We start from the raw sequence: 23,698 nt of genomic DNA, 5'->3' as shown, positions 1-23,698 counted from the left end.
ATAAAAAAACAAAACAAAACAAAAAATTTCAAATCCACCCCTGGAAAAAAAAATGGTAAATGGAGACGGAAGATAACAGGACCCTGAGGTACGCCACTAAGAGAGATAGGGAAAGGAGCTGATGCAGCGCCATCAACAAACCGCAGATAGATAGACCGGTCAGATTAGAGAGAGAGACTTAAAACACGTTTACCCAGAGAAGTGAAACCCGGGAGAGAGAGAAAAGGCTAACCGAGGCCTTTTATGCTCAAAATGGTTTCCCAAGGCCTTTTATAATAGACCCTGTCAGGGAAGACCCTTGAAAGACGGCGAGAGAGCAATGGTTCTCGATTCCCTCAAAGGTTCCTATAGAGAGGATGACCAGATTGTAAGTGAGTAAGAGAGGTTGCTGTTTTGAGGAATTGTGATTTGATAGTGCTGATAGTGAATTGCTTTCCTTTGAATTGAACCGCCATACAGTGAAGTTCATACTCCATTTATACTGGTTATTGGCTTAATAACATTGTATAAAGATGTATAGTGACTCGTTTTACTGGCAGGTACAACAGGCATCCTTTGATTCAAGTCCAGCAGATGTTGAGAGTTTATGTTAATTCTCTCTCTCTCTCTCTCTCTCTCTCTCTCTCTCTCTCTCTCTCTCTCTCTCTCTCTCTCAGAAGCCAGGAGGAGTGTTTAATTGAATCATAAGACCTGAGTTATACATATACGAAGTCAGTGGTGTGCCTCTGAATTAGCGTAAACTTCATCAACTTCAAGACGACATATGACTGTGTGCACACACACACACACACACACACACACGCATATCGAAGAAGTTCCGAGGCGTTTCCTGGAAGTTCTCTCTCTCTCTCTCTCTCTCTCTCTCTCTCTCTCTCTCTCTCTCTCTCTCTCTCTCTCTCTCTCAGCACACGTTCCCACACAAACAAACAAACTAGCAGCATACGCGTATATATATCTACAGTATATTTATGTATATATTTATGTATGTGCATATATTTATGTATATATATATATATATATATATATATACTATATATATATATATATATATATATATATATATATATATATATATATATATAGATATATATATATATATATATATATTATATATATATATATTATATATATTTAAAAAACATTAGAACGTACCACTAAGCAACGTTTTACCAGAGAGAGAGAGAGAGAGAGAGAGAGAGAGAGAGAGAGAGAGAGAGAGAGAGAGAATATGCCACACAATAAGCAAGACAAATAAAGAGGGAAAATATTAGAACATACCACTAAGCAACATTTTACCAGAGAGAGAGAGAGAGAGAGAGAGAGAGAGAGAGAGAGAGAGAGAGAGAGAGAGAGAGAGAGAGAGAATATGCCACACAATAAGCAAGACAAGTAAAGAGGAAAATATTGTAAGCTTTCCACCTATCCACCCAATTTGCCAGAGAGAGAGAGAGAGAGAGAGAGAGAGAGAGAGAGAGAGAGAGAGAGAGAGAGAGACTGACTGACTCTCTAAGTGACCACAACCAGGCCAAATGGGAGAAAATCGTCTAATGTCAGACCTTTTCAAGTGCATAACAGCGTTGCGTCATTCCTCGTCAAAGGAATCTTAATGGACGCGGCGGTTTTACTGCCCGATGAATAGAGAGAGAGAGAGAGAGAGAGAGAGAGAGAGAGAGAGAGAGAGAGAGACAGCTTTATTGCCGTATGAATAGCCCGAGATGATGATGATGCTGCACTATACTTGCCTTTGTGCATCATATCCCACAGGGGTTTATTTGTGGACCCCGGGGGGGGGGACCCCCTCACCATCACTTATGTACTTAGAAACACTTACACTAAGTTTAGGTTACTGCCTGAAATCTACTTCGTGTCGTGTTCTCTCGATTGTTGGTCGAGTCTGTTTGTGTTAGGGTGTTTGTGACATTGTGTGTTTGTGGCATTGTGTGTGTTTGTGTCACTGTGTTTGTTGTACTTTGTGTCCCTGTGCCTCTCGATTGTTGGTCGAGTCTGTGTGGGTGTTTGTGACATTGTGTTTGTGTCATTGTGTGTTTGTGACCTTGTGTTTTTATGTCATTGCGTGTTTGTGAAGTTGTGTGTTTGTGTCATTGTGCGTTTGTGACATTGTGTTTGTTGTGTCCCTATGCTTCTCGATTGTTGGTCGAGTCTATGTGTGTTTGTGACATTGTGTGTTTGTTGTCCCAATTCTTCTCCATTACTGCTCGTCATATTGTATGTTTGTGTTTGTGTGTCTGTGTGATTGTGTATTTGTTATGTCCCTAGTCTTCTCGATTGTTACTCGAGTCTGTGTGCGTTTGTGTGTTTGTTTTTGTGAAGTTCGACTGTCTTTTAACTGAACTGTGTATTTTGGAGCACGTGGAAATGCACAAAGGATAATGTGAACGCAATTAATGTGAACACAATGTGTTTGTGTGTCTTTCCAAGGTTTTATTTTATATCGGAGCACATGTGAATGCGGTTCTATTCAGAGAAATTGAGTGGGAACAATGTGTATGTGGTTATATGTGGTTATCTAATTTTTGTTTGTTTCTTATGTTGGTGAGAATTTAAATTCACATGACGTGGCAATCTGCAGGTTTGTTTGTTTTTATAAACAACACGAACACATAAAAATGTGGATTTGATCACCAATCATGTGATGATGTTTGTCTAAAACATGAGCAATTCGAGCACATAAACATGTGGATTCGATCACCAATCATATGCTAATGTGTTTGTCTAGACCTCGCTGACGTGTCATAACCCATGTCCATTGTTGTGGAGTGCCATGCTTTTGTTGTGTCATGTTATAAAGTGTAATTTGTCTGCTGTGTACACTGAGTGTACTTTTAGAGTGTTGTGTAATTTGTCAGATGTGTACTTGAGTGTACTTTTAGTGTTGTGTGATTTGTCTGCTTTGTACACTGACTGTACTTCTTGAGTGTCTGCTGTGAGTACTTTGAGCGTGGTGTAATGCGTCTGCTAAGTACACCGAGTGTACCCTGAGTGTATTTCGAGTGTTTTGTTGTTAGTATAACAGTGAATGGGGGCGTCGAGGTACATACCGCTAAACTCACCGGGTGTCGGCTGGCTGCGGCCGCAGCTACGGCGGCGTTCATCGCCGCAGGATACATGGTGAAGGATTTAGGGAAGAAGGACACTCTCTCTCCTGCGTCTACTTCTTCTTCTTCTGCTTCTCCTTCTTCTTCTTCTTCTTCTGCTGTCTCCCAGACGTCTGTCTGTCTGTTTGAAACTCCTTCTTGCAATTCTTTTTTTAATTCCTTGAACACACGACTCGATGATTTTCTATTTTTGATGATTAATTTTTCCTGTCATCTGATTTTCCCTCTTCCGTTCACAACAAGCACCCACTTCGATCACCCTTGATTCCCCCACACACCCCCAACGACAAAAATATTAATAATGGTAATAATAATAACGATAATAATAAAATATTCGGAAACAAAAATGGGGGGAACCCACTCATTCAAAGGACTCGTCGTCCATGGCGGACATCTTTGCTCCACTTCCAGGAATCCGAAAATTCCGGATCATCTTGTCCCGTCGGGGTGACGGAGAGGCATGGCGGATAACTCTCAGATCAAATCATCGATCAAAAAATGGAAATAACTTCTTATCTATCTTTTTTTTTTATCTGATTTATCCACGGCACAATTGCACTTATAGAGACACTTTCTGGTAACCTTTCCGATCACGGGCAAACCACCACCTTTACGAGTTTGCTAACTATCATTATAACAACAACGGCACCGATTGATGGGTCAAGCGATGATTGATTAATTCCAGCGGGCGTCGTTGAGATACGTGATGAGATGATGATGATGAAGATGATCCCCGAAGTAATTCCTGGTTAAAGATCAGCTGGCATTGGCGATCCAAACGCTTTCGGTAGGTATTCCAGTAGGGACCTGGAATCTGAAACACGCGATGATTCCCGAAGTAATTCCAGGTTCAAGATCAGCTGGAACTGGCGATCCAAACACTTTTGGTAGGTATTCCAGGAGGCACCTGGAACGTACAAACGCACAGACTCTTTCGGTTAAATATATCTGCTGGAACTGGCAATTCACACTTGGTATGAGGTATTCCAGGGTTAAATATCGGCTGGAATCCGCGACCCACACTTAAGGTATTCCAGACTTAGCCTGGAATTTGAAAACTCACAGATTTCCTGTATATTCTCAATTTTCCAACGACACTATAGCACCGAGAATCGGAGAAATTCGCACTTTTTCCTACTTTCTTTTTTTTTTTTTAAATAGCATTCACCACTACTAATTCTCCTCTAACACTTGATACAACTTCCCGACACTTGTAACGGTAACACCTGCAAAGATAAAAAAGAAGAGAGTTGTGATTAGAACACCTGTCCAGTAAAAGTGAGTGATTTCACAGGTGTTTTTCCAACAAGCGTTTTTAATGTCTGTTCACTCACTAGTCATTGCATTGGTGGCACTGATTTTGTTCACTGTCTGTTCTTGTAATAATAATAACAATAATAATAATAATAATAATATAATAATAATAATAACGAAGTAATAGTTATAGTAGTAAGTAGTAGTTACCAAGTGATGTTTCTATTGACGAAGTTCAACAGAAACTTAGAACATTATGGTAAAATTTATCAGTAAATAATAATAACAGCAGTCACGATTACATTACAGCCTTCCTTCCTTTTTACATACATACATACATATATGTACATATGTATACATATATGTATATGTGTGTGTGTGTGTGCGTGCGCGCGCGCTCTATACACACGTATACACAAAGAACCGTTCCTCAGTCCACAAATACTTCTACGTTATCGTTTTATTTCGGTATGTAAATTAGTTCCTGCCTCCCCCTCCCCTTCCCTTTCCAAACCCCCTCCCTCCCTACCCTCCCAGCGATCGGCCTCGCAACGGAAAAACTCGGAAAGGTTTCTAACCCATTAATTTCCCCCCCAATTTCTCCCCTAAATTCTTGGATCGCGAAAACGGACAACATAAAATCCCTAAACTTCAGGGGAGAATCCGAAAGCTTCCAAACTCATTGAGCCTCTCTCTCTCTCTCTCTCTCTCTCTCTCTCTCTCTCTCAGGGGAAATAATTCTCTTTTCTCGCTAACGCAGGTAATTCTTCTCTCTCACATACCGAGAATACTTTCTCTCTCTCTCCCTGTCTTTCTCTTATCGAAGGATGCTTTTGTGTGTGTGTGTGCGTGTGTAGAGGGGGAAGGATGGAGGGGGTAATAGGGGGCAGGACGACACCCCCGATCTGTCGTTCTAGTTCAATAATTTTGAAACTGGTCCAAAGCGCCTTTTTATTTTATAGAACATAAAATTTGTGTTCAGCCAATGTAATCTCTCAGACTCACGGTTCGTTTAAGGCAAATTCCTCTCTCACACCTCACAGGCACTTTGACCTCTCTCTCTCTCTCTCTCTCTCTCTCTCTCTCTCTCTCTCTCTCTCTCTCTCTCTCTCTCTCTCTCTCCAGCTTCACTTGTTTGACCATTCCACTTCATTTATTAAGTTTCCAACTTTTTTTAATTTTCAAATTCACTTTCTTCACTGTTTCATTCCTCAGTTCTCTCTCTCTCTCTCTCTAACTCTCTCTAACTCTCTCTCTCTGTTTGACTATTCCTCTTCACACGTCACTTTGTTTGACAATTTTTTTTCACACTTAGTATGTTCTTTCCTTACTTTTCAATTCACCATTTCTCCACTTCATTACCTCTCTCTCTCTCTCTTTAGTGGTACAACCGGTAGCTATTTCCATGAAAATCCTAATCACCGAATTAGATTGTTAGTTGACTGTTGTGGGCAGCCGTTGATGGTGGGAAGAGAAAGTGTACAAAAATATCAGCCGAAAGTGAAAGTTTTCTGCACCAAGGGTTCATCCCCGATTCGGCGACAATAATATCTTAGTGTAAGAATTGAAATTTAAATGTTTAACAGGTATAATAATAATAATACTAATAATAATAATAATAATAATAATATTAATAATAATAATAATAATAATAATAATAATAATAATAATAATAATGTACTTCTTTCCCACAGAAAATCTTAAGATAAAAAAGAGAAAAAAATGAAAATCCCCAAATCCTGCATCCCCCAAAAGGGTATGTGGTTGGGCCACATATTTCAACATGGCCATTCTTTTTTCCTCCCAACAACATCCCCTCATAGAAAGCTTTTTTTCCTTTTATTTCTTGTCGTCTTTGGCAATATCATAGATGTCACTAGACGTCTGTGAAATCCCCAGGGGAGATACTCTGTCCAAATCCTTTAAATCTCTCTCTGTTCTTCGTTGTCTCCGTTTCATTCGTTAACTTTTTTTGTTATCGTTCTGATGTTTTATTTCTCTCTCTCTCTCTCTTCTCTCTCTCTCTCATGCATCATCATCTTGGTAAATTCATTCGAGATTTGTTCCTCTCTCTCTTCTTTGATTTAGTTTTTGTTCTTCGAAATAAATTAATTTTCTCCAATTGATTCTTATCTCTCTCTCTCTCTCTTCTCTCTGTTCTTTGACTTAGTTATTGTTCTTCAAAATAACTTCCATTTTCTCCACTTGATTACCTCTCTCTCTCTCTCTCTCCTCCTTGACTTCGTTATTGTTCTTCAAAATAACTTGATTTCCTCCAATTGATTCTCTCTCTCTCTCTCTCTCTCTCTCTCTCTCTCTCTCTCTCTCTCTCTCTCTCTCTCTCTCTCTCTCTCTCTCTCTCTCTCTCTCTCTCTCCAGGTTCACTTTGTCTTAGCCATTTACAAATCATGATTATGTTCCTCCACACCCTTATTCTTCCACAACTCTCTCTCTCTCTCTCTCTCTCTCTCTCTCTCTCTCTCATGTTACCGGACATGGCCGCCACGTTTCGAGAGGGGCTTCTTCGCTTGGTGACCGGCTGTTGGTGGGGGGGGGCTTTGGCCAGGCTTTGCATTAACAGGCTTCCAAGCGCTGTAAGGCTTCCTTCTCTGGTTGGAATAACCTCTGGAAGAAGAAAGGAAGGGGAGGGGAGGGGAGAGAGGGAGGGGGAGGGGAAGGGAGGGAGGAGGTAAGCTGTCGAGTCTGAGGGGTCAAGGCGATGAGGAAAGGGGAACGAGGATTTTTTTATTATTATTATTATTATTATTTCTGCATAACAACTGTAGTAGTGAACGTTGAATGAAGTAGAATTGTTGTGAAAATACACAAACATATACACACAATACATATATGAATAGTGTGTATGTGTGTGTGTATATGTATATGTATATATATATATATATAATAAATTACATCCACATACATATGCATACATATAAAATAAAGTGTATACGTATGTATACGTCTAAATCGTATCTACGTCCACAAAACCCACTATTACTTAAAAAGCCTTTGGAGAACCTACCACTCTCATTGACAAATATCCTTTGCTATCACATAAACGGGGACGGAGACCTTTCAAAGCCTTCACACACACACACACACACACACACACACCTCTGGGGAGATGTCAAGTGGAAGAGATCCCCTCTATTCCTCGGCGGTTGGGGATTAACGGGTAGTCTCCCCAACCCTCCACCCTATACTCAGGCATCCGCGTAATGTAATAACACCATTCCACTGGATTCTCTCTCTCTCTCTCTCTCTCTCTCTCTCTCTCTCTCTCTCTCTCTCTCTCTCTCTCTCACAAAAACATTCTTCTTTTATCTCTCTCTACCTTTTTCTCACACTGTTTCTCACAATTTCTCTCTCTCTATCTCTCAAAAACACACACACAAACACTCTCTCTCCTTACACTCTCGCTCACATACATTCTTTCTCTCTTTAGCTTTTCCTCACAGTCTCTCTGTTTCTCGCTATTTCTCTCTCTCTCTTTCTCTCTGGCATTGGTTGGGGTGGGAGGGTGATGATGTTGGGAGGTGGGTATGTAGATGGGGAGGGGGTAAGGAACGAGGGGAGATTGTGGGGCGGGGAAGAAGCAGCATCTCTCACCCCTCATCTCCATGAGTACAATTCCCCCCCCCCCCTTTCAGCATCCATCAAACTGGACCACAGAAAAACAATTCTATAGGCGAGACACCCCTCAATTTCCCCCTCCCCTCCCCCCTTATCACCTTTCCCTACCCCCTCATCCCCTTCCCCTACCCACCCTCCCTGTACATGACGAGATATTCTCTTCATTATTAGATTTCAGGCGGGTAGGCCTACATAGACCTCCCTACTTCCTTGACAAAAAAAAAAAAAAAATGCAAAAAAATTCTCTCGAGTGGAAGAGATTAACCTCTCGCGTGTTTCTTTAGGCCTGAGAGAGAGAGAGAGAGAGAGAGAGAGAGAGAGAGAGAGAGAGAGAGAGAGAGACTCGAATAAGAAGGTAATTGGGATTCTATCCCCTTTCCGTTGGATCAGCATCGGCCATTGATGCGATTAGAACCTTTCTTTTTTCCCTTCTTCTTCCTCCTCTTCTTTTATTTACGCGATAGATGGCGTTGCTGTGATGAATAGGAGAGGATAATGGGCCTCTTTTTTTTTGGGGGGGTGAGGGGTGGGGGGCAAGAGGTTGTGCTGTACAAGAGGATATTGTAAAGACGTTGTCTGAGGCTGTTTATCTTTTTTGGTTTTCGAATCAGCATACTTTTTAAAAGGCTTATTTACTTCACCCCCTATTTTTTTTTTTACTGAATGCAATGCCGTAAAAATTTTACACGACTTTTACATAAGATTGTTATTTACCCAATCCTCCTGTTTTTTTCTTTTTACTGAACGCAGTGCTATACATTTTTTTACGGATTTTTTACGTGATAATTCATTGTCATTACCATAAGATCAAGTTATTTACTCAAACCAACCACCTTTTTGTCTTGAACCCACTGCTGTAAAAATTTTACACGACTTTTTCATTTTATTGAACGCAGTGCTGTAAAAATTTTACACAATTCTTACATGGTATTTCATAGTCATCACCAGAAGATTTAAGTTTTATTTACCCAACCCCCGATTTTTTTTTACTGAACGCAATGCTGTAAAAAAATTTACATTGTTTTACATGGCAACTTATTGTCATTATCATTTGATTAAGGAGGTTCTATGCCAGCACATATTTATGCCCATGGGGACATTTGATTTACGCCACTTAAATCTGCAAAGCATACCCACAGAAGTAAATTAAGGTAAATAATGATGATAATGGAAGAAAACCCATATAATAAAAAAAATTAAAAGGAATAAGACCATTACAACGTGTTCAAATTCCCATGATCACCAGAGAGCCATTTTCTGAGTAGACCACCCATTAAATAAAAAAAATAAAAAAACGCGCGGTAAAAAAAACGCGCGGGAAAAAAAACGCGCGCGCACCAAATCGCTCAAGCCAACTCCTGATTAGGCCGTTTCCTTCTTCCCAAAACATCAATGGCCTGAACATCCGTTCCTTTGTCACGGAGTAACATACGCACATTGATGATGATGATGATGATGGCTCCTTTACCCCCCCCCATCCCCCTACCTCTTTTTTTTTTACCCATAAACAAATGACTTGTACATCCTACATTCACCAACCGTTCCTTTTGTCAACAAGGGGATATGGTTTCGCTTCCGTTCCCCTCCCCCTCCCCTCTCTCTCTCTTTCTATACATTATATATATATATATATATATATATATATATATATATATATATATATATATATATATATATATATATATATATATATATATATATATATATATATATATATATAATAATTCTTATATGAAACTTTCAAACTTTTTTTAGTTTCCCATTTCATTTCTTTAAGTCGTCAGTAACCTCGATTTTGCGACGCCAGTTTTAGTAACCAAAAATCAATCAATCAATCTCTCTCTCTCTCACTCCATGCAACGATTAGTTTCACCTAATGTCCCTCTTTATTCTCTACATTTCTTCAGCTGCCTTTTTCTTCCTCTTTCATTTATTTATTTTATTTTATTATTATTATTATTATTATGAAACCAGTCTAAAACGCCCCTCAATTCCTTAATAAAAAAAATTGAGAAACGAGAAAAGACTTAAAAAGTGCAAACTAACAAAAGATCAAACTGCTAAATTTCAATGCTGATGAAGTATTACTGTCAAGAAAGTTTCTCATTTGAATTACTTTATTTTATATCTGAGGAACAACTGAATAATGAGGAATAATGAATGCGCGATTTAAAGAAATAATAATAATAATAATAATAATAATAATTTCAGTTCTCACTAAGATCCATAACGCCAAACCAGACACTCTCTCATGATCAAAAGTCTTATGAAAAGGTAAAAGATTTTTTTCAAGACATGACCAAAAAAAATTATTGTTTTTTCAACTCAAAGAGCAGAGAGCTTCAAAGGTTTTCTGAGGGGAGGGGGTGGGGAGGGAGGGGGCTATTTAAAAGACGGGTGGGACCGTTTTGGGCGGCTCCTTTGGGTTTTCCCCTCCCCTCCCATATCTCGGAAAACCAATCAATAGCTTCATTAATATATAAACCGCTTTTTCATAGCTCTGTTCGCCGTGTTCTTTAAATAGATTCTCCCTTACCTCTACGGTGTTCATATTTACTGTTCACATTTTTTTTTTTAAATTAGAACGAAGTAGAATCCTATTTTAAGTTAGTTTTTTAATTATGTAAAATAGATGTAGTGATTATTATCATAAACAAATAAAAAAAGTTAAAATGTATTATACACATTTGTGCATGAGAGAGGGACTTCATTGTTACAGAAACATACGATATAAATTGCTAATGGCAAGGCATAAAAGAGAGAGAGAGAGAGAGAGAGAGAGAGAGAGAGAGAGAGAGAGAGAGAGAGAGAGAGAGAATATAAATTGCTAATGCCAATGTATGAGGGAGGAAGGGAGAGAAAGCGAGAAAGACTTAACAGTTTAAAAAACATGAGATATAAATTGCTAATGCCAATGTATGAGAGAGAGAGAGAGAGAGAGAGAGAGAGAGAAATATAACGTGCTAATGCCAGTGTAAAAGACAAAGAACTTGAAAACAGCATGTGCAATACATTGCTAATGCCAGTGTAAGTCAGAGAGAGAGAGAGAGAGAGAGAGAGAGAGAGAGAGAGAGAGAGAGAGAGAGAGAGAGAGACCCCAGCTGAACGCAGTGGAGAACGATATCGAGCGATTTAGCATTATCAATTAAAACTATTTGTTAGAGAGGATTTACTTTAATGGAAGGGGGATTAACCCGACGTCAGTGTATATATAAAACATTTATAACTCGTAATTTGCTGCATAAAAGTGGGGGGGCAATTTATTTCACGGAGGAGAGAGAGAGAGAGAGAGAGAGATGTGAAGCCGGCAGGGAGAGAAATATGGTGAAACAGTTACTTTTCATTAGTTTGCTCACATTTTACCACTCTCTCTCTCTCTCTCTCTGTGACCCCCTGAAAAGAGAGAAGTTCCAGAACTCGCTCTCTTTTTTTCATTATGATTATTTTTTTTTTCTGCAGGCAACGCCCTCTCTCTCTCTCTCTCTCTCTCTCTCTCTCTCTCTCTCTCTCTCTCTCTCTCTCTCTCCCCACAAAGCATTCGCACGAACGTGAATAGACGTGTAATGGGAGCAGGGAAATTCTGTATTACATTCGCACAGACAAGAATTGGCGTGGAAAAGGTACAGAATTATTCTGTATTGCAATCTTTGTTTACAGTTAATTGTCGAGTTCTGTGCCTTCGTATATCACAAACTCGTAAATCAGATTTATATATATATATATCTTCTTCGTTTTAACGTGCTTTTATACCCATTTTTATATGGGGTGTTAATGGTGCCTTCTTTGAAGGACTTTGATTTATATATATATATATATTATATATATATATATATATATATATATATATATATATATATATATATATATATATATATACACATATATATATATATATATATATATATATATACATATATATCATATTTGTCCTCTTTGTCCCTCTCTTTCTCTCCCATTCACATAAACACCAACAGCAGTTGTGATACATAAAATAATAATCTATAATACAAAAACATATTAAAAGCGACAGTTACCACAAGCATGATAAGGATTCGTGTTCCATATCAGCCAACTTCTGGGAATTATCATTGACCATTGATATTGTCACGCCAGTTACGATGACAAGGCGACTACGAGAAATGTGTCAATTACTACATCCAACGTTTGCATAGCCCTGTCAAAACCTTCCCCCCCCCTTCTTCTGATGAAAATGGGATAATAAAAGAAAAAGGAAAACATATGAAAAACAATGAGAAGCAGTAAGAAGGAATAAAAGGAGAATTGAAAAAGTAAAAAAATGGAATGAGTAAGAAGAAATAAAGAAGGGAATGAATATGATGAATTAAAAAAGTGAATGAGTAGGAAGGAATAAAAGGAGAATTTAATAAAAATAATAAGATGAATAATAGAGGTGCATGAGTAAGAAGGAATAAAAGGAGAATTGAATAAGAAAAAAATGGAATGAATGAGAAGAAATAAAGAAGGGAATGAATAAGACGGATGATAGAAGTGGAATGAGTAAGAAGGAATAAAAGAACTGAATAAGAAAAAAAGAATGGAATGAATGAGAAGAAACAAAGAAGGGAATGAATAAGATGAATAATTAAAGTAAATGAGTAAGAAGGAATAATAGGAGAATTGAATAAGAAAAAAAATGGAATGAATGAGAAGAAATAAAGAAGGGAATGAATGAGAAGAATAATAGAAGTGAATGAATGAGACGAAATGAAGAAGGGAATGAATGAGATGAATAATAGAAGCGAACGAGTAATAAGGAATCTGGAAGTTATGTCAAAATCTCCCCCCGCGCCCCACCCTGCTGCTGTTGCTGTTTCCTGCAGCTGACGTAACACAGCAGCAGTAGCAGCAGCAGCAGCGTGCAGCATTCCAGCAGTAGCAGTAGCAGCAGCAGCAGCAGGAGCGGAATAAAATGCTGTAGTATATAATCCGTTAACGAGCGTCGTTTCAAACGCGTATATTTCAGAGCCTGCATAATTTCTGCGCCGTTCAGCGACTTCATTCTGCCACATTATCCAGGATTACCGCTGTTTATTCTGCTCTTTATTTCCGTCGCACCTGCTCTGCTCTGCTCTCTCTCTCTCTCTCTCTCTCTCTCTCTCTCACACAACACACACACACACATACATACACACACACTCAACGGCGACGACGAGGAAGTTGCTCTCAGAGAGAGAGAGAGAGAGAGAGAGAGAGAGAGAGAGAGAGAGAGAGAGAGAGAGAGAGAGACTAAAAGTTGGCTGTGCGAAGAAATTGGAGAGAGAAAGAGAGAGACAGTTGGCAGTGCGAAGAAAGGGAAGGAAGAGAGAGAGAGAGAGAGAGAGAGAGAGAGAGAGAGAGAGAGAGAGAGAGAGAGAACGAACACGCCACACTACGTCCACACCATTCCAAAAACGCCCATATTTGAGAGAGAGAGAGAGAGAGAGAGAGAGAGAGTAAAAGGGGGCAGGGGGGGTCAACGCCTTTCTCCCCCCTCCCTTCCTCCCTCATTTCCCTTGGGTGAGGGGAGAGAGAAGGCAGGGTGGATAGGAAAAGAGATTGCTTTCCTCCTCCCCCTCCTCCCCTGCCCTCACCCACCAAAGACGGGTGGTCCAGTCTCCCTCCCCCCTTCCTCTCCCACCCTCCCCCTCCAGAATACTTCATCGGAGTGCACCTGTGTAGGCTTTTAATAGGATTGCCATGTCACTCACTCTCCCTATAAGCTGATTACCAATACATCAACGATTTAATTTGATCGCTGTAGATGAAATATACAAAAAAAAAATAAATAAATAAAAAGGGCATCACAAAAATTACAAAATGTGTCGCATCACGTATTATTTGAGTCGGTGTAAATGCGATGTATAAAATTGTGTATTGCGTTGAAGATGATACATATAAACAATAAGCATTAATAAATGAAAATGTCATTTCACTTATTATCTGAGTCGATGTAAAGGCTTCTACGTTATAAAACTATGCATAAAACTTTGTATTACGTTCAGATGATACATAAATTATAAATAAAAAAAACAATTAAAAAAATGTCATATCAGGTATTATTTGAGTTCAACGTAAAAACATGTTTGATAACCGGTACATAAAATTTTCCATTACTTTCAATATGATGCATAAATTATATATGAAAAAAATAAAAATATCATATCAAGTACTGAGGCAATATAAAGACTTGTAGGTTATAAAACTATGCATAAAATTTTGTATTACGTTCGAGATATATAAAAATTAATAAAGCATAAATATGTACAATTTTTAAAAAATCAGTATTAAAAACGTAAGTTAAAAGAGATACTTCAAATTTTGTATTACGTTCAAGATGTTAAATAAAAAAAAAAAGCATAAATCATATAAATATGTATCACGTATTTTTGAGTCGAAGTGAAAACTTGTTATAAAACGATGCGTTAAATTATGTATGACATTCAAAATGATACGTTAAATTATGTATGACATTCAAGATGATACATAAATTATAAAAAACAAACAAACCTATAAATATGTATCGCGTATTATTTGAGTCAATTTAAAAACCCCGAGTTAAAAAAAAACGATGCATAACATTATGTATCACATTCATTAAGATACATCAATTATAAAAAAGCAAAAAACCTATAAAAATGTATCATTATTATTTGAGTCATTGTGAAAACTCGAGTTATAAACGATGCAAAAAAAAAATTATGACATTCACGATGATACATAAATTACACAAAAAAAAAAAAATACAAAACATAAATGAGTAAATTATTAAAACATTTATAAATGATAAATCATATGAAAACAATTTAAAATATGAAACCATATTGTACAGCATAAAAATTGTACAGCATTCATAATATATACGTTGTGCAAAAAAAAAAAAATTGTTAAATATTTACTGTACAAAAAGCCAGTTTAAAATACAATGTACCCCTGCCTTTATTTATGCCTTTCAAATACATTCAAGCCTCGTCAATCAATCAGCCTGAAAATGTTTGTTTATTTTTGCTCTCTCTCTCTCGTTTCATCATCATTTGCGACAAATATTTTCTTTAAAACCTTTCCAATAATTACATAAAAAAAAATCAACGCCTCATCATTTCATTTCAGAAAAATTATGTATTTCTCTCCTTCTGTCTTGAATTTCAGAGAGCAGGAAGTTCTCTCTCTCTCTCTCCTACCTCGTAATTTGAACAAAACGTTCCCTTGCAAAACTTTGTGACAAATAAATCTTCTCTTTCCAGACATTTCTGAACGGTAAATTGTTTGTCTCTCATAATTCCTGAACAGAAATTAATTCATTCTCTCTCTCTCTCTCTCTCCTTCCTCATAATAAATAAAGAGTAGATATTTATTCTCCCTCTCTCTTACTCATAATTACAAAAAAAGATACTTACTGTATTCTCTCTCTCATAATTTCAAAAGAAAAAATTATTCTCCCAATCCCCCTTCATTTAAAACAAGAAATTCATTGTTTCACATAGGCCTCTCTCTCTCTCCCTCTCTAGCCATCAAACACCAACCATGATTTTGGCAGTGGGGGGGGGGAGATGGGGTGCGAGGTGATGTGAGATTTGGCTGACGTTTAATTCATTTTAATATTAATATGTGTTGTCGATGCTTAATCACGGGACTGTTGGTCACCATAACCGATAAAAAAAATATTTAACAGCTTTTTTTGATTAACACGTATCGCTGGAATCATTATAACGCTGCTGTAAAATGAATCAGCTGTGGATATTTTAACTCGTGTATATAATATATATGTTATATAATTTATATATATATATATATATATATATATATATATATATATATATATATATATATATATATATATATATATATATATATATATATATATATATATATATACTGTATAAAAATATATATATGAATATATGTATTTATAATGTATATGTACATATACACACACACACATATAATACATACACTTTCTACGGCTCGAGCGTGGCGTTTGTGTGCAACAAAATAATACGTTTTTAATATAATAAAAACAAAATTATCCACGGGGAAAAAAAAGCTATTAAAATATACTTATTACATTTATACACCGTGATTATCTCTCCTGCTCTTTTGGGATGGAATGAAAATGATCGAGTTAGGTCCAAAATTATCACGTGGCCAGTCATTAAAATTATGCCCTTTTTTTTTATTATTGAGAGAGTTATACACTCAACTCTCTCCAATTTTTTTTTTTTATTTTCTCCCTCGCCTATTTCGTTTCTGGGTAAAACGAAAACCTGTCCATTAGGCAACATAATTTGCTGCAATGAGAATTATAAAAATGTTTATATACTTCAATGTTTACCAGCAGTGTTTATAAACTTCAATGTTGTGTCTGTGTTTCTCCAGCACGATACTGAAATAAATATGCAATTATTTCCCTAAATTGTATTTTGATTCACTCGACGCCCCCCCTCCCTCACCCCGTCTTTCTGTACGAAATGAAATTAAACATTAAACATGTGGTAATTTCCTACAACTCTCTCTCTCTCTCTCTACAGCATGTTATTCAAGTAAAAATGCAAATTATTTCCCTAAATCATATTTTAATAAACGCGACCCTCTCTCTCTCTCTCTCTCTCTCTCTCTCTCTCTCTCTCTCTCTCTCTCTCTCTGTGAAACGGCAGCATTAAACATGCGGTAATTTCCTACACCGTATACACTCCAATCTTCACTCTCTCTCTCTCTCTCTTCTCTCTCTCTCTCTCTCTCTCTCTCTCTCTCTCACACACACACACACACACACACACACACACACACACACACACACACACACAGCGTGGAGCAAACATTGACACAAAAGTTAATCTCTGCAGTGGATATGCGTAGAGGGTTGAACATATTTGGCCGGGCCAAGGTTTGTGTATTTAAGGCCCCATGGAACAACCAGCTGAGATGGCCCGGTTACACTCTCCTGAGATCCTGATGTGTTTTCTTAAGAACCTGTGTGTTGACGTGACTGGGTATTAATGAGCGTTTTGTGTGTGTGTATGTGCGCACGCACACACACATACATACACATGTACACACATCGACGAATTCCACTCGCTCACACAGACGCCAGGAGTTCTGTACGTACTGAACACTCCTCAATACACAGATATAAATACACTTGCGCACGTTTAAATACGCGTATGGCATCGTCACTGAAAACTCGTGATACAAGTCACTTGGAAAAGTAGAATATTAAAGCATTTTTCTGTAATTTCACAGCGTAATTTCATACGGTAAAAGTCCACGGTGGGTGCCATCACAAGAACTGGATTGAACCAGTTATGACTCCTCCAAAAAAGAAAAAAAAAAATATATATATATAAAATTCAGGCGCCACACACCAAATATTAGTGAAGTGTAAAATTTTCCTTTTAACTCTCAAAGAGCAATTTCCGTTCTCCAGTTTTTGACACTTAAAAAATCCAGCGGGCGGCTTCACCGCCGCTTTTCTTAAATGGGAAGAGGGGGAGGTTACGGCCGTCGAGAAATTTCTACCACAATAAAAAAAATTCCTCACAAATATGTCGTTTTTCCATCACCAAAAAACCCAGGGTGGTGTCAATTTTTGGCCGAAAGTTTATAAACGGTGGAGCTGCGATTTTACACACAGCACAGCTATCTGCGCCCGCACCAGGCAGCCACCATTTCCACCAAGCCTCAAGAAAGAAGCTTTGCTCTCGCACACAAAACACACACACATACACACTACTAGCACATACACACTCGCACACAAACACCACCAACGTAGTCCGGGTGTAGCTTGATCACGGCACAGAAAACATTCGAAATTAAAATCACTTCTGGAACCACTGTTTTGTCACTCCAACCGAAAAACACTGCACGTATTTATTTATATATATTTATATCCAAGGGTAGAAACAAGGAGCACACACACTGCTGTATATCTTCGCCAGGAGAGGAGAAGAAAAAAACAACGGCCGCTTTACCAGCGTTATAATCCAAGGAATGTCGATTCTCAACCGAGGGAGAAGAATCGACGACGATAATCTTCGGAGCAGGGAGTAACACGGTCCTTCCCACACCGCTCTCTCTACTCGACTGGCTGGCTGCCGTGGCTGTGGCCTCTACCAGCCACCACCAACACTATCGTAAGCGTCCTCCCCGGCCCTCTCTCTCTCTCTCTCTCTCTCTCTCTCTCTCTCTCTCTCTCTCTCTCTCTCTGCTGCCATTTCTCTTTCTCTCCCTCTCTCTCTCTCTCTCTCTCTCTCTCTCTCTCTGGCATATGTACGAATATGTGTGTAAACGCGAACACGGGGAATTTATATTTGTGTTGCCCGGCCCTTCTTCTTCCTCTTCTTCTTCTTCTTCTTCTTCTTCTTCTTCTTCTTCTTCTTGATCTAAACTGGGTTTTGGAGATACATCGTGTGAATGTATCACATGGTCTTTTTTATATATATATATATATATATATATATATATATATATATATGTATATGTACATGTATGTATGTATATATATATATATATATATATATATATATATATATATATATATTATATATATATATAATTTGTTACATGGTTTGATATATATTTTATTATACAAACAATATATATACACACATATATATATATATATATATATATATATATATATATATATATATATAGAGAGAGAGAGAGAGAGAGAGAGAGAGAGAGAGAGAGAGAGAGAGAGAGAAGAGAAGGAAGGCTTTGACAAACAAGACATTAGCCACTGATACATTCACCATATAATGAATAAAAAATAAATGTGAAAAAAAAAAACTTTTGCATAAGCCACTCATGTACCTACTCAGAGGGCTTTTCTGAAGCTTTCAGAGACCCCCTCCACCCCCAAACCCCCCATTCACCAAATCACATCTGTCTTGAATGCACATAGCACATCTGTGTCCATTAGTGCCCTTATGTTCTAACTCATCTCCCACTCTATCTACCCAGCGATGTCCCTTTCTCGCAGTTCCTGCCAAAACATTCAAATTATTCCTAATTTTTGTCCATGCTATTGTCCTGTGTCCACTTCACATAACGAGGCCACGCCAGAGCAGTGATTCGAATTTTCAGGAATGTCAGTCTCTTCATTCTTCATTGTTTCATCCCTTGCCTCTCCACTTTACTGCTCAAATTGTTTATCTTAACAGCTGCAACTTATTTTACTCATTCCATTGCAATGTTACATCTATAAAGGATAGTAATTGACCTAATAACCCCTTAATACAATTGAATGTCAGCTTCAGTGATGCTCTTGTTCTCCTCCAGATTTTTTTTCAGAGATGCTGCTAGCTTCCTTGATAAACTTATTGTACAATTTAATTCTTTTTGCATCTTATTATCAACTGTTACATGTTACATTTAACATTTACTTCCAGGTATCCATAAGAAGCGAGCACCTTTATGCCATCTGTCCTGATGCTCATTCCTCCATATTTTTAAGTACAGTTCCCTTCAAGATCATATGTTTGACAAAACACACTTTCTGCTTTGCGTTATGCATTCGTTTTCAGTCTGCATTACTAATATCTGTAATTTATCTTCGCTACAACCGACTAAAACTAGTAATTTACACCTGTCAGTCACATTATGTTCATTCATGATCCCCTTTCTGCACCCACAATTTTGGGACCACTTCGACACCCAACCAGTCACTCCCACGCCTACTTAATACGACACGTTCCCCTCTCACCTTACTATCTACTGATCTGTCTTGGCTTATCATCTTCCCAGTTTCGTATCCGCAACACTTTCTATACTGTATCAGTGTTAATTCAGCCTCATAGCTTTTTCCGTGTGCCCTCAAACTTAGAAAATTGTTTTATGATAAACATTCTCAACACTTTCTACGTTGTCAAGGCCCACACTGCTCTTCCTCTATCAGTCCTTCTGTTATATGTTTTGTCGATCAAGAGCCTTACAGTACACCTACCAGTTTAAGTTAAGCAATGTAAAGTTCCTTGCAAATTTGACATACAAACGAACAATTACTCGCCCCACCCATCCATTCGAATCCCTATCTCATTCAGATGTAATTTATTCACTTCTTCACCCACTTATGTACACTAACACCATTATGTTATGTTGCAGCATCCCTCTTGCAATCCGTACTTTACATCCTTCTGTCTCGTAATTGCCTTTCTTGCATACTCCAGTCACTTCTATGAACGCTCTCAAATTTACATTAAACTTTCCAACCACCCCACCCCCCCCCACCACTTTTTTTTTAACACTACAACTGTCATTTACATTCAACAGCTCCTCAAAGAACTCACCTCTTTGACGCAGACAGGATCTATCAATTAGCATCTTTCGCTCTAAAATCTATTTGCCCATTATCTTCATTCTCTGCATTTACTTTCTTGCACTACAAGTTTTTTCTGCTTCAAAGTACGTCGTCAAATTTACCCGTGTTTTCTCGTTACTTCATAACTTTCTTCTTGGCTGCCTCAGTCATCTTCTTCTCTACTTTATAAACGCAGTGTTCGCGTCTGTCATGCGGCCGCAATAAAACTCTTAATTTCTTACTCCCGCTAACTTGAAGTTTTTACACTTCTCTCTTTTCTAATAATTGATCTCCTCTGTTACTTCTTTCGAACAAGCACCATATTATTTGGAAGCTTGAATTTCAAGTCAGTGGCCCCTTTGGGTGGCTTGTAAGCACCATATTCTTTGGAAGCTTGAATTTCAAGTCAGTGGTTGGTTGGCTTGTTCCATATGAATAGGGTTCATCATCTGAATAATAATAATAATAATAATAATAATAATAATAATAATAATAATAATAATAATAATAATGTCTTTACCCTCCAAAATCCCTGCTGACTTAGTGACCTCATCTTTGAATTTTGTATTCTCCTCACAAGCTCCTCCAAAATTATGTATTTTTAACCCCAGCTCGTTTTTTCTCCATCTCTTCCTTAAACGCTCTTGTAACCTCTTGCCCTACGAAACCCAACTTATCTCAGATATATTAATGGGCACATTTTGAACTATTCATCTACAAATGAGACTGCCTTTTATTTCCACTTTTGCTTCAACCAGATAATGATCAGATATGCATCCAACTACTCATTTTTTCATTATGTGGGTCATCATCTTGTTTTCAGTCTACTTGGTAATAACATGTAATCAAGCAGTTTCACTTGACTGTTTTTTCTTTCTAAAGTACTGTATACTTTTTATGTTTCTTCTAAGGTTATCATTACTAGCCTCTCCCTACCTCATGCTAGACTATTTGCTGCTTTGCTGTACATCTTTGCATCCAGATCACCCACAGCAACCACCCTATTTTGTTATGAAATATAGCCAGCCACTGAATTGGCCTGTCAGTAAGTTGATTTTAGGCACAAACTTTTCTATTCCTGGACAGTCTACAGGAGCCATCATCTTTTGTGCTCACAACCCTTTTACTTTGGTCACGCCAAGTGTCAGAAGCTACATGTTTTCCTTTGTTGAAAATAATCAGCTGCAATAGTTTCCGTTTCTCTCCCAAAGCACAGTGAGAATCCCAAGATAACAACTGGCATTTTGTCCCTCTGAAATTTTGCAAAATCCATGCCCTAGGTTATATGGTGACTCGCACACCACAAAGAGCGACACGAATATTATTATTTCATATCCTTGCACCATACAGGGGTATGCTGTAGTCGGCATTTCTTTCACCAAGGGGTCCACAACTCTCCGTAGGAACTTCTTCATTGCGTTGCAGTACATTGGAAGCAGTGCCAAAACCTCCACAACTATATATATATATATATAGGGAGACTGGGGCTAGTTGTAACAATTTTTTTACAATTTTTGCCTCTAATTCAATATCTAATGAAGGAAACTTAATCAAATTTATGCTGTGAAAAGTTTATTGTATGTGCTATCATAATCATGTAACAAAAAGGTTATATACTTTTTCAATTCTGGAATATAATACAAAATTGCAGAAAACTTTTTGTATACAACTTGCCCCATATGCGGGGCAAGTTGTTACAGACCATGGGGTATGTTGTTACAAAATATAAAAAGATTCATATCCTTAAAAAACAAATGAAATCAGTTAACACTTCATTTTACAGAGGTCACATACATAATGAACACTTTCATTTGTGCAACTTTCATGGGCCCAATCTTTGCATTTGATGCATTGCACCCATTGCTCCCCTGAGGCTGAATTTGACCATTCACCACCACATGCAAGACACCAATAATCTTCAATGTTCTTTCTGTTCTTATTTCACCAGACTTCAGAAACCCTTTGTTGTTCAGATTCCTTTACAGGTTTTACTCTTGAGCCTTTTTCCTTGTGAATCCTCATTGTGCTTCTGTAGTTTCATCTTCTCAGGCGTGTCTGTTAGTATTGCTGTGTGGCGTTTTCTTTTGTTGCATCTTTGAGCCTTTCTTGGGCTAGCCTTTTGAATGGTCAGCTCCTCTGGAGTTTTGATTTCTCCTATAGGTCTTTGTTCTGTCTTTATAGAAGGAGGTGATTGGAATTTGTAAGGTCTATCTAAACCATCCTTGCTTGTGCTTGCAACAGGGTTTGGAATCATATTCTCGAGGCTTGTTTTTGTTATGGGGAGCTGATGGTCCTGAGGAGGTTCACAGGTAGGAATCATGTAGCCTATGCAAACTTTAGTAGGTTGTAATGGGCTTTCATTATTTGCTTTGGTTTCATTACCCAGTTCTGTGGTTTCTACAACTACAGGTATATCCTGTGGATTTTCTTCTGACGATCAGTAACATCAGCAGGAAGAAATTCATAGATCCCCAAAGACATCCCGATTGTAGGGAAAATACCTGTCACCTTGAACCCTTTTTGTATGTTGTCCATTGTTGTGGCCTTAGGCAATGCACTGGCAACAATTCCTGGCAAATCATATATGGTCATTGTCTTCCAGGATGATTTTTCAGCCAGCTGTCACATGATTCATTAAAGTACTTTTTAAAGGGCCCATAAACACTTACATCCAAAGGTTGAAGCCTGTGTGAACAGTGAGGTGGGAAAGCAACAAGGACAACTCCATTGTCCCTGCAGTAGTCTATCAGCTCTAAACTTACATGGAGTCATGATTGTCCAGAAGGATTAGAACAGGTTTGTCTTTTGTGCACCTTGTCACTGACACAAAATGTTTCATAAAGATTATGAAGTTTTCCCCAGTCATCCATCCAGATTGGTGTGCTGCTCCAATGCATCCAGGAGGTCCATCCCTGATAAAATGATCCCTGAAATTAACTCGAGGGAACACAAACATTGGTGGAACTGTGTTACCACTAGCACTGATCGCAGTAACTAGTGTCACAAGAGCTCTCTCTCCAGATGTCATCGCTCCTACTTGCTTGGCTCCTTTACCAGCAACAATGCGAGTTGGTTTCTGCACTGTGGTTATGCCTGTCTCATCTATATTATAGATATCATGACACTGAAATTTATGTCTTTGCAAAACTTCACCAAGCTTATTGAAAAAGAGTCCAACATTGTGTCTATTGAAGCTTGGGCCCTGCTAAGACTTGTTGCTCTGGTGTTCTCAGTGAGAGAGTAGGGTTCCTTTTCATGAAACAAGAAAACCAGTCTGGTCCAGCCATCTGTGTTCTAGTCCAATTTGTTGGTACTTTGATTATGTTACTAACTGCAAATTCATATGCAAATGCCCGTACTTCTTTTAGGTGTCAACCCATAATAAATTTTTGAAGTT

The 23,698-nt window shown here is 38.0% G+C and overlaps 1 protein-coding gene across 1 annotated transcript in view; it reads right to left on the bottom strand.

Annotated features, from left to right (window-relative positions):
• LOC136829966 (transducin-like enhancer protein 4) overlaps positions 1 to 18,107 on the bottom strand; it is a 162,110-nt gene extending 144,003 nt beyond the window's left edge. Inside the window, exons 1-2 of the mRNA XM_067089141.1 lie at positions 17,972 to 18,107; positions 3,060 to 4,342 (exon numbers count right to left, since the gene is read on the bottom strand). Of these exons, the coding sequence (XP_066945242.1) occupies positions 3,060 to 3,128 (69 nt within the window). The 5' untranslated portion in view covers positions 3,129 to 4,342; positions 17,972 to 18,107. The remainder of the gene's footprint in view (positions 1 to 3,059; positions 4,343 to 17,971) is intronic.
• Between the last annotated feature and the right edge of the window lie 5,591 nt (positions 18,108 to 23,698).

Source organism: Macrobrachium rosenbergii, chromosome 45 (assembly GCF_040412425.1).
Source record: "Macrobrachium rosenbergii isolate ZJJX-2024 chromosome 45, ASM4041242v1, whole genome shotgun sequence".
Classification (NCBI taxonomy): domain Eukaryota; kingdom Metazoa; phylum Arthropoda; class Malacostraca; order Decapoda; family Palaemonidae; genus Macrobrachium; species Macrobrachium rosenbergii.
This window is presented reverse-complemented; position numbering and strand designations above follow the sequence as displayed.